Raw genomic sequence first — 13,287 nt, forward strand, 5'->3', positions numbered from 1 at the left:
ATGAAAAATATTAGGTTAACGAGAATCATGTTACGTTATTTTTAAAATGTTTCCCTTTATTAGCACAAGCACAGCTGAGAAGCTTCGATGCATGTACTCCATAACGCGCTAAAAATAACGCGATTTAATCACACTTTCAATTCCAAGCAAACGGGAACTTTTGTCAATGCATCATTTCCTGGTACATCCATTACACTGATGCACACATCACAGCTACAAAAATGTTAGAGTCGGAATAAAGCGCGCTCCTACGACTGATCATTTCGACTTCCAGCGAAGCCTTGATAAAAGCATGGTTTTGTGCACAATGAAAAGCAAGCAAAATTAGATGCATTACAGAAAGCGGACTTTGTGGCTCTTACTGGGGATCATTGGACTTCCGTGACCGTTAGTAATTCTAATTACATCTAATTACAAAATGTTCAATGATCACACTGTTTTAGCCTAATGTACAAAATAATTTTGGCTAAGGTTACTCAGAGTTTAAAGATTAAGTTGGTCAAATTACCTTTTATGTTTCTGACTTATTTTTTTAAGAAGAAAAACTGCACTTTATGTTGAAATTTTGGTTATTATTATTTAAAGACAATACTATTCTGAAAATCTACTTAAAGTACTTAAACTACCATTTTATTTTTAAGTCTGCCCAATTTTAACCAGGGATGATATTTTTGTTTCTGTTTTGAATTCAAATGCAGTTTAAAGGCTTTTTTTCAGAAATTAAAACAGCTTCAGTTTACAATATTCATGTACATGTCTATTATTTGATTCTGTCGCCCACTAAAACACTTTTAAATTAAAAAAAAATATATTTGCGATTTGGGGCAAATACGTGTGCGATTACATACGATTAATCAAGATTAATTCTTACACAGCCTCTAATTAATTGGATTAATTTTTTAATCGAGTCCCACCCTAATATATATATATATATATATGTAGATTTATATATATATGTGTATATACAGTATATATGTAGATATGTATATGTTGTATATACAGTATGTATATATGTGTGTGTGTATATATACAGTATGTGTATATATGTATATGTATATATATGTATGTGTGTATATGTATATATATATATAACTGTATATATATATATATATATATATATATATATATATATATGTGTATATATATATATGTTTATATGTATATATATGTGTCTGTGTGTATATATGTATGCCAGCAACACTCATGACAATGACAAAACAATTACATTGTCAATCATGTTACGCTATTATTAAAATGTTTCCTTTTCTTTTTACTTCTCCGAATTGCAGGTATTTTGCTATATATATATATATATATATATATATATATATATATATATATATATATATATATATATATATATATATATATATATATATATATATATATATATATATATATATATATATATATATATATATATATATATATATATATATATATATATATATAATATAAATAGATAGATATGACAACAACACTCATATCAATGACAAAACAATTACATTAACAATCATCTTACGTTATTTTTAAAAGTTTGCTTTTCTTTTTCATAACTTCTTTAACACACTACTTCTCCGCTGCGAAGCGCGGGTATTCGATAGATAGATAGATAGATACTTTATTAATCCCAAGGGGAAATTCACATAATCCAGCAGCAGTATACTGATACAAAGAAACAATATTAAATTAAATAGTAATAAGAATGAAAAGAATTAAAATAAAATTAATGTTCGCATTTACTCCCGGGTGGAATTGAAGAGTCGATAGTGTGGGGAGGAACGATCTCTTTAGTCTGTCAGTGGAACAGGACAGTGACAAAGTCTGTCACTGAAGCTACTCCTCTGTCTGGAGATGACACTGTTAAGTGGATGCAGTGGATTCTTCATGATTGACAGGAGTTTGCTTAGTGCCCGTCGCTCTGCCACAGATGTTAAACTGTCCAACTTTAATCCTACAATGGAGCCTGCCTTCTTAACAAGTTTGTCCAGGCGTGAGGCGTCTTTCATCTTTATGCTGCCACCCCAGCACACCACCCGCGAGAAGAGGGCACTCGCCACAACCGTCTGGTAGAACATCTGCAGCATCTTACTGCAGATGTTGAAGGATGCCAACCTTCTCAGAAAGTATATTCTGCTCTGAGCTTTCTTACATAGAGCATCAGTATTGGCAGTCCAGTCCAATTTGTCATCCAGCTGCACTCCCAGATATTTATAGGTATGCACCCTCTGCACACAGTCACCTCTGATGATCACAGGGTCCATGAGGGGCCTGGGCCTCCTAAAATCCACCACCAGCTCCTTGGTCTTGCTGGTGTTAAGGTGTAAGTGGTTTGAGTCGCACCATTTAACAAAGTCTTTGATTTATTATATACATATATATATATACATATATATATACATATATATATACATATATATACACACATATACACACATACACATATATACACATATATACACATATATATACACACATATACATATATATATATACACACATATACATATATATATATATATACACATATACACAGATACATATACATATATACACACACATATACACACATATACATGCACATATATATATACATATACATACACATATATATATATATATATATATATATATATATATATATACATATACACATACAGTATATATATATATACATATATACATATATATACACACATATATATATACACACACACACACACACACACACACACATATATACACACACACACACATATATACACATACATACATACATACATACATACACACAGTATATCAGCGCTTCGCGATTCATTTTACCCTCGCACACCCTTGGTTTGAGAAGAAGTATGAAAAAAATATGAGGTTAACGCAGAAAAACAGATCACCAATTGAAGCTTTATGAATAATGGATACTTTATTCCAGGGCTGTGGAGTTGGAGTCGAGGAGTCGGAGTTGGAGACAATTTTGGGTACCTGGAGTCAGAGTCGGAAAAAAGTTAACCGACTCCGACTCCTACTAAATTTAAATGGGAATTAAAAAAGTAAGTTGAAATGTCCCAATTCACAAACAGTCATAATGAACTACTTCTCTGCTGTAAGAATAAAGCCCAATGTATGCAGTGCATAATGTTACCACAAAACCAACAACATGTCAAGTAACCATGAAGCATGCTTTTCATTGACTGTATGCGTCACTATATGGGATGTAATGCACAGGTAAGGTGCGGCACCGCTTTCCATTGTGTCGTGTTCCACTGATACAGGGAACTGTGAACCTAGCCTAAAGCCCCCCATACATTTACAGATGCACTGCCGATTTTTCGGCCGTTCAACGAGTCATCACGCGTCATACGCCTGAAAAATCATCTGGTGTGTTCTCAGCTCCGTCGGCTCCCCTTCGCTATGTGCTAGTGAAGGGGGCCGAAGGAGCCGAGAACACAGATCTCCCTACCTGTCTCCAGCAGAGGCTCGGTCTGCTGATCAGCTGGCCGGTGAGTGACACAATGCACTAAACTTCCGGCTGGCTGACAGAGGAGACAGCCACTGCAGTAGACAGAGGCATCGCATTACTTTGGACGGGGGCGGTGGTCGAGATTTTTGGCAAGCTGGATCTGCCCGTCCATGTGGACACCCGCAATCTGCAGCCGCCAATCAATTGTGTTTGTCTTTAATTTGTCATTATAGTAGAGTGTTGGCTTCCTAGCCAGTAGTTCTGTGGTGAAATGACATGTATGTTGCCTTCCTTTCCTTCAATGGATGTAGAAAATACATTAGCATAGTATATACATACAGAGGAGTCGGAAGATTTAGAAACTGAGGAGTCGGAGCATTTATCTACCGACTCCACAGCCCTGCTTTACTCGCCATCAATAATTGTTTTGTTAAAGCCATACTCAGTGTAATCCTCCTTCAATGTTATAATTTTTCCGCGACTGGCCATGATTAAATGAACAGTAAAAAAGTAAGAGCGAAGCGTGGGTGACTTATTCAGGCAGGCAGGCGACAGCTCAGTAGCTCGAATTTGGATATAAGTAGGTTCTATTTAGTCGCCAGAAATATCTTTGGTAGGAATGGAAGTTGGTGAAGAAAAATGTATGGAATGATGACTAAATTTAACTTAATTCCTACTAAACATATTTCTGTTGACCAAATAAAATTTACTTATTTAAATTTAAATAAAACTTGAACAAATACGATAGTTCATAATACCCACGCGGCACTAAGTGCACGTAAGAGCAGGAGTCATCCGTTTTAACAAGCAGCGTATTGCACCGATACGAAATAGCCTGCCCATTTAATTATTTAGGAATGAATAGATAAATTAAGATTTTGTACAAATAATGCTTTTAATTTTTCTTCCTCAATGGATTCTGGTACCCCCAGCAACAGCTGCTCGCACCCCAAAAGACAGATATCTATATCTATATCTACACATATATATATATACACACATACACCGCCCGCAGGGCTCCATGGGAGATGGAGTCCTCCACAGCTTGGTTGGGGCCCAGCGTGGCCGCTAGGGGGAGCTGCCTGCTTCCCACAGCCATGCTGGACGAGCTTTCAGCCCCACCCGGAGGTGCAATCGGGACCAGGTGGTTAAATCACCTGGAAAGCTTCCGGGTGGTCTATAAAAGGGCCCAGCCACCACCATTCGGAGAGCCAGAGTTGGGAGGAAGGAAACGAAGCTTACCTGGGAGGAGCGGTGGAGAATTGTGGTTTGTTTTTGTGCTTTGGGACTGTGTTTGGGCTGTGTGGCACGGGAAAGACGTGTCATACAGCTGAAAGAAAAATAAAGCCTGTGTGTTTTTGTACACGTGCCTCTGCGTGGTCTGTGCCGGGCCGGGCGCTATATAGCACCTTTTACGATACATATATATACATATATATGTGTATGTATATATATATATACATATATATGTGTATGTATATATATATATACATATATATGTGTATGTATATATATATACATATATATGTGTATGTATATATATATACATATATATGTATATATATATATATATATATATATATATATATATATATATATATATACACATATATGTATGTATATATGTATATGTCAATCATGTTACAATCATGTTACGTTATTATTAAAATGTTTCTTTTTCTTTTTCATTACTTCTTTAACACACTACTTCTCTGCTGCAAAGCGTGGGTATTTTGCTAGTCTATACTAATAAAAGGAAAAGCCCTTACTGACTCACTCACTGACTCATTCATCACTAATTCTCCAACTTCCCGTGTAGGTAGAAGGCTGAAATTTGACAGGCTCATTCCTTACAGCTTACTTACAAAAGTTGGGCAGGTTTCATTTCGAAATTCTATGCTTAACGGTCGTAAATGGAACCTACTTACGTACATATATGCAGCCATAGCCTGCAGCCCTCATCGTCACGTCTCCCACGTAATTGAGTGCCTGCCCATATAAGGCCGTCCGTTAGCAGCAATCCAATAGACACGCTGCCGCTAAATATTTGCGGGTGAAGGACTGTGCTTATGCAAACGAAGATGAGATGGTCAGGGATAGACTAGTGTTTGGCACAAACTCAGTGAAAGTGCAAGAGAAACTTTTAAGTGTTGGGTCTTAACTAACATTAAATAAAGCCGTGGACATCGCAAGATTGCAAGAGATACAACAAGCACAGCTGAGAACCTTCGATGCATGTACTCTGAGCGGCTCACGTGAACTGACTGTGAACGCAGTGTGCAGAGAACAAGCAAGAGCTCCAAAGAGCGCTGAACAAAAAACGCATTACACAAATTGAGAATGCAGCAAAAGAATATGAAGTGAGTGACACATACAAGCATATTCATAAGTGCAGCTACTGCGGAAACAAAGCACGGTGTAAGCCTTAAGTTTAAATTAAGTTCATAGACAGGCTGCCGCTGGCGTTTGTCATGCCTACGACGAATACGATATTCGCGAGATACAAGTTTAATGAGACGACGCAGGGTATAAACGAGACTTTTGATCACTTTGTAACGGAGTTAAAATCGCTGGTGAAGGACTGTGCTTATGCAAACGAAGATGAGATGGTCAGGGATAGACTAGACAAACACGGAATGTAACTTGAACACAACACTTCCTCCAAATAGAACCTGATTGAAACAAATGATGATAATCAAATCCTTGATGACAGCAACACTCAGTAACAGTCACAAAACAATTACACTGACAATCATGTTACGTTAGTTTTAAAATGTTTCCTTTTCTTTTTCATAACTTCTTTAACACACTACTTCTCCGTGCGAAGCGCGGGTATTTTGCTAGTATACACATACACACAGTAATCCCTCGCTATATCGCGCTTCGACTTTCGTGGCTTCACTCTATTGCGGATTTTATATGTAAGCATATCTAAATATATAACGCAGATTTTTCGTGGGTTTCTGCAGACAATGGGTCTTTTTACTTCTGGTACATGCTTCCTCAGTTGGTTTGCCCAGTTAATTTCATACAAGGGACGCTATTGGCAGATGGCTGAGAAGCTACCCAGAGCATGCAGTTAAGTTCCTGTGTGCTGATTTTTTCAGTGACAGAGCGCCACATTCGATTCCGCTGCGTTAACCAGGAAGTCTCATCACACTCATTCAGCATCAACGTGTTTCGCTGTGTAAAAAGTTAACTTTCATTATTTTTTAAGCCTGAAGCAGAACAGGACAAGAATGACGTACAGAAACTAACCGAGAACAGGATAAGGAGGAATGAGAACACCTGTTCTCATGGAGGTCAGAAAAATAAGGAGCAATACCAGTAACAAAATGCAGGAAAAATGGTCCTGGAAGGCACGTGAGAAGCCAAATACAATAGTGAATCAGCACAGACAGCAAAGGCTTTTGTTATAAACAAGGTCACAATGATGTAATGTATGAAAGCAAAATTAGTATATTCAGGCACTAGCATAAATAAATATAGAAGAATTTATTAGAAATTAACTTTAGCACAGAAACTAAGCCAAATCAAGCATGCCAAACAAATGATTAAATAAAGGCACATGCTGGATTTCTTTCAATTAAAGCTTAGCTTTGGGCATGAGACAAACCGGATCAAGTCCGAGAAAGAGGAATTGATGAGAGGAAAGCCCATATAATATGAAGATGAATGTCTGTACCGGCCTTGGCCAGTGAAAGAAATAAGCAAAAACAGAAACAAGAAATGAACAATAGACAGTGAAATAACAGAGGCCCAGCAGCAGGGAAAGTCAATAGATAATAATGTTTCTCATGAGAACCTGAGAAATTGGCCGGACAGGTGTAGAAGGGAGTCAGAGAAAAATATCAGATGAGCAAATTAAGCGAGGTCGGAGTGATAAGAAATTGTTATATAAACTTTGATTGCTGAACTGTATGGGGCTCAGCTCAATTTGGCCGTATTGGGGTAAGTCCGTGTTATTATTTGTGTTGTTTTATTGCAATAAAAGCTTTAAAACTCTGTTTGCCTATCCTGCTTCCTAATAGCCTTCATTTTCAGGTAAAAGGCCTCTTGGTGGCAATTTTTCACCACGACAATAGTCAAACCCTTCGTTACGGCTCCAAAGCGATCTGCTCCTGCTACTGCTTCAGAGGCCGTGCCCAAGCGCCAACAGAAGATGCGAATGATTGCCAAAAGGTAAATGTTTTGGATATGTTGAAAGAAGGGAACAGCTACACCGCTGCAGGATGCCATTACAGCATCAATGAGTCCACAATTCTTTTTATTTAAAAAGGAAGAAAAGAATATTAAATCTACGGCCACAATGTCCTTTAACCAGGGTGCAAAACGAGTTGTAAGTGGATGTAATAAGGCAATAGTCCGGATGGAATCTGCTTTAGGGATTTGGATTGAAGACTGCCGGAAGAACGGTGGTGGTGCTACACAATCGCCTGAAGAGGCTCCTTTAGAAGAGCTGTAACGCTCTCTTTTGTTGTGCAGTAAAATTAAACTCATCGTTATCAGACAAGTTGTTGTGTAATTGTTGGTGAGTAACCATAATTTATTTTCTACGTACATATACATATATGTACATATGTTTAGTGTCACTGTCCACACATTTTACTGTATACAATTTTTCTTGCATTGTATGTATTTATTGCTGGTGGCCTGTCTGTCATAATGGCTGTAACATATGCGATATCGGAGACGCTCGATATCTTTAAAATATTTAGGTTTTACTGTATATAAACAGTGTGTTTGTTTACAAAAATAATTTCAATGAATCTTACCTAATATCTAAGAGAATACAAAGGGTTTATGCTGTATACCTGCGCAGGAAATGTTTATAATAGTGTGGGAGATCTTATAAGGGCTTAAAATATATAAAAAATAACCATATGAACACATGGTTTTTACTTTGCGGATTTTAACCTTTCGCAGGGGGTTCTGGAACGCAACCCCCGCGATCGAGAAGGGATTACTGTACACTTCCCAGGTGAAATTTTAAATCCTGCATCCAATACTCCTCAACATGAAGACAATCAATGAGAAAGGGAACAAAAAATATTCACTGTACAAATATCACATTCATTTTGAGCATTTGCATGCACTGAAAGCTTCCCATTCAACAGTGAAAAGTTTCAGTTTGAGCAGATGTGTGTCTTTAAATGAAAGAATGGTACTTACTTTTGGTTAGTGGGGGGTGAAGAAGGAAGACTGTTTAGTTTTGATACAATCACGGACTCTGCTGTGTCAACTCTGCAAACATCATCTTGCTTAAGTTGGCCCTTTTCAGTTTTCTCGCCTGCTAGGTATCTGTCAGTTCTACAAAGCACGTCATCAAATCGTTTTTGAGGAAGGTACTGGAGGCTACGGGGTACAACGTCATTGCATGAATTTCCATATCTTTGGTCACTTGAACCATTTGGTGAGACCACAGCCTCTATCCTTCTTGATTGGGAAGTGTCCAAGCAGGTCAAAGCAAGTTGGTTTTTACTAATGTTTCTTTCTGAAGTTGTACTCTCCGATTCTTTACAATAACGCACAACACGACCGGGTGGTGTAGCCACATTTTCAACAGTCTTTACCACTTTTCTTGGAGTCTTTGCTTTGTCTGGTGTAGCAGTATGGTTTGAAGATGCTGGCCCTCCAATACTGTTCTGCTTAATGAAAGTAGCAGAGTTTCCCTGTATGTGCCTCTCTCCTTTTTGAGTGAAGTTAAATGGTATTGGTTGAGTACAGGGCTTCTTTTTCAAAGCTTTACCCTTTTAAATAGAGAAAGAAAATAATTAGGTAAGTGAATCAATGATCAAAAATTAGTACCTTCAGAACCATGGACTGATTGCCTTTATAGTCACCTTTATGGTTTTGATAAGTATAAAGAAACTGTTTTAGAACACAGTAAATGTATGTAACATCATATATAAGGAATTATATGCAGCGAGTTTGAAAGAAAAAGAAAAACAAAATTACCATAAACATAGTGCAAGATATTAAGTCTAACTGCAATTTTAAGTCAATTCAGTCTGCTATATTTTGTCATTGGAATGGCACTTTGTTTAGTAAATGCGCAGAAAATATGTTTTAACACTTCACATGCAGTATGTATAAAACCAACAATTATTTCACCTTTAAAGAGAATAAAACTGATGATACCTGGATATGTTATCCCACAGCATGATCTGTGGGTTTTAACACCAAGGATGCAATATATTTGGGATTTACAGACATTCTTATAGGCAGAAATCACATTCAGATAATCAAAATACATAACAGTAAGATTATATACAGTACCACTTAAGAGTTTAAAACACTCCTGTCTGAATGCATACTTTTCATAATCTTAAAGATATTTATCTAAAGCTGTATGCTTAAACACTAAAAATAAATGGATTTAATGTGTATCTATAACATTCTTTCAAAAAGAAACATTTGTTCAATCATTTGTAATGCTCCACAAACTAGTAGATTTAATTTAGAACTTCAGCAATATTTACACTTGGTGAATGATTAACTACAATGCTATCATATTAATTAGTTTGTGTGCTTCTTTAAGTTAATTTGTGAAATTTAAATTCTCATTAATACATTTAATTAATTGCGTTGTGACAAGGTAGAATCTGACTCATAGAAGTAAACTCTTATAGTCCAAAGCGAAGGAGACTGCATGGGGACCAATCTAAGCGTTCAAAACCCTTAAAGGCATTAATTAGTTAGATCCAGCAGAATTCTTTCAATTTAACAGTGAATCGCCTACTCAAGGATACCAGTGGAAATTCAGGGGAAGAGAAATTAGCACTGAAGTCAGGAAGCACTTTATTCAAAGAGTTATGGCAATCTGGAACTACCAAGACTTGTTGAAGCAGAAAACTTGACACCCTTTAAGAAGTGTCTGGATGAGATATTGGGACAGCTTATCTATTAGCAAACAAACAAGCTAGATGGACTGATTGGTCTCCTCTCATCTGTCAAATGTTCTAGAATGGGCATAAATAACCCTATTTAGTGGAAGGCCATTACTACTGATTGTAATAAGTAACAACATGACAAAAACAGTTTAACAAAAATAAATATTTCCTAGTTACATTAAGAAATGAAGGCCAGAAAAAAAATTTCAGAAAATGTGAAAATGTCTTCAATAGCTGTTACAAAAACCATCAAACACTATTATCAAACTAGCTCAACAGGATTAAGACTGAACTCTGCTACAAAAGGTTGTTTATTGGAGTCAACGGTCACAGAAATAGCAAGTTAAGTAATACCTCTTTGATTACAGTCAAAATAAATGGTAGACAAATTTCAAGCAGCAGACTTAACATCAGCTGTTTACAGGAAACTGCATAAATCATACCTTCAGAGTAGACTTCTAAAAAGAAACCAACACTGAAGGAGACAAATAAGTAGATGAGACTTGCTTGGCAGTGGACACCAGGCCAGTGGAAATCCAAGCTTTGGTCTGAAGAGTAGTTATCTGAATCAGATTCCTTATTTTTAAATCTGTTCAATTTCAGCAATGTTTTCAATTTTCTAAATAATGATGCTAGACATCCAGCCATCTTCTCCTAGGATTAGTTCATATATTTAGCAGGGAATCATATTAGATCTCAACCTTGGAAACTGAGAGTTTGACTTTTCTGGGATTTCTTTGTATGTAGTCTCAATCCAACAATTTACTGTCATAGTGCTGACATATCCTGCTTATGTAAAATTGAATTGGATCACACCAACACACTATAAAATACTTGACTTTTCAAAGCAGGCATTGCACAAGCACAGCCTTAATACATAAACCATCTTTCTCTGCCTTTAGGCATTTACAGTGGCTAATAAAATAAATCCATACACTAAACCTTTAAGCATTAGTGAACAATGAAGGTGAAAATATCAGCTGGGCAGAAAGGACTAGAAGGTGCATGGCAGGTTGCAACAAATAAACAGAAACACAAATGTGTACAAAATGATGCCAAAGCAGAAGGTCAAAACATATGACCCAAAATGAATTACTTTTCTTAAAGACCCACATTGAAGCAGTCTCTAATACGAATCACATCCATATATAGTTCAGCTAAATTAAATAGAGACTGAAAATGTATAACCATTTACAACACTGTATTTAAGCCGAGCACTGAAAATTACATATGTACCAACGGCATTCTGGATTGTAAGTGGATTCCCACTGTGCTCTTCTTTAAAGGTGATCTTCAGAGAAACCAATAAACTAGCTATTAAATGATGCTTGTACTGGATCTCCACCCCAATGTTTTGATTTGTTAACCAACACAGATAATAAGTCATTTAGTGCCAAGACAGTGGCAGATAAAAAAAAAACTGAACTTGATTCCAATATGTTACAAATGAAGGCAGCTACTTTTAGTTAATTTTACTAAAGGTGATGCTCACGCCCTATGTTGGGTGTTTTAGTGGTCCAAGTAAAATCAATTTAAAAAGGTATTTAAACAGCATAAGGGATTATCCCTATAGTCTTGTGCCACCAAGCTGATAAATAGATTTTCTCACTATTTTCCTGCACTGATTAACCAATCATACTATTTATTCATTATTTTGCAAGCCCTCAAGCTACATGGTTTGTTCAAATAAATATCATGAATGTCTTTTGGACAATGAGGGAATACTGTACCTACACACCATCTCTATACCCAGTGGACCCTACATTTTCCAAACCAGCCATATCTATCATAGGATTGTGGCTATGCAAGCAGAAGGAGGATATCGGAACAACAAAAATTTATATTTAATTAAATATATCTTTAGTAAGGTCTGTCAACCTTTTTTTAAATATATATATATATATATACAGTATATATATATTGAGTGGTAGTAAGCATAAAAAATTATATCACGGCTATGTGTTTAAAACAGTAACACAACAGAATCTTCTCCATGGTTTCTCACAGGCTGTTTAGAAATTACAACTGTATAATTTTAAGTCGTAAGTAGCATAATTTGCATGCAATCTCAGAAGAAAAACAAAAAAAAGTCATGGTTTAAAACGTAAAACTTGGGTTTGCAAACCTGCTTAACCGCAAAGAGTGGTCTTTTGAAAACACATCTGCATTTGCTCAGTTTGTGTGTGTCAATGCAGCTATAATTTTAAAGAACTTTGTACTTCATGAAATTAAGTCATCCAATATACCCCATCAATTTCAGATTTGAATAATAGATTGTGTAAATATCAACAAAAAATACTTTATTTGTGATAAATTGGAAGAATGAGTTCAAGAACTCTATATTATAACTGGGACTAATGGTGGTCCCTAAATGAAAAGTCATCATATGTGGTACTTTTAGAAGATCCAGTTTTATCACACAAGCGTTATGTAAAACAGTAAGACTCATCATAATCAATAAACAGTTATATAATTATATGTATTAACTCAATGTTACTAGCAAAGTATAACTGAAATGGTCATGTGACCAATACAGTAATGTTTTCCAGTGAAGAACCACACCCAACCAACCACTCAATACCTCCTAAGGGTGCCCCGACTGCTACATGAAATTTCTGTGGGAAACACCGTTTTCAAGCTATCTTTCAAAATCACCACTTTCCAGCTCAAAAAATGAATAAATTATTTAGATATATCTAAAGTCTAAAATTATCCACAAAATCACCTATTTATTGGGGGACATAAAGCATTTCTAGAAAAAAGTGATTTTGAAAAGAAAGTTTAGAGTGACAAAAACTAAAATATTGTTTACCCTTCTATGCTAAACGTTGTTGACCGTCTAAATAACTCTGCTAAAAGTCTGATCAGATACAGTGGATGAAAGATTAAAAATATACAAGACATATCAAGTGAAACATTAGCAAGTCTACTTCTCCA

General features: G+C 36.1%; 1 protein-coding gene across 2 annotated transcripts in view; it reads right to left on the bottom strand.

The window, feature by feature from the left end:
• The window catches only part of LOC120525179 (trophinin associated protein), a 76,810-nt gene that overhangs the window by 44,507 nt on the left and 19,016 nt on the right, over positions 1 to 13,287 (bottom strand). For both annotated transcript variants that reach the window (XM_039747270.1, XM_039747269.1), the window contains exon 4: positions 8,630 to 9,207. In XM_039747270.1, coding sequence (XP_039603204.1) covers positions 8,630 to 9,207 — 578 coding nt within the window. The remainder of the gene's footprint in view (positions 1 to 8,629; positions 9,208 to 13,287) is intronic.

The sequence above is a fragment of the Polypterus senegalus genome, chromosome 3 (assembly GCF_016835505.1).
Source record: "Polypterus senegalus isolate Bchr_013 chromosome 3, ASM1683550v1, whole genome shotgun sequence".
NCBI lineage: Eukaryota > Metazoa > Chordata > Cladistia > Polypteriformes > Polypteridae > Polypterus > Polypterus senegalus.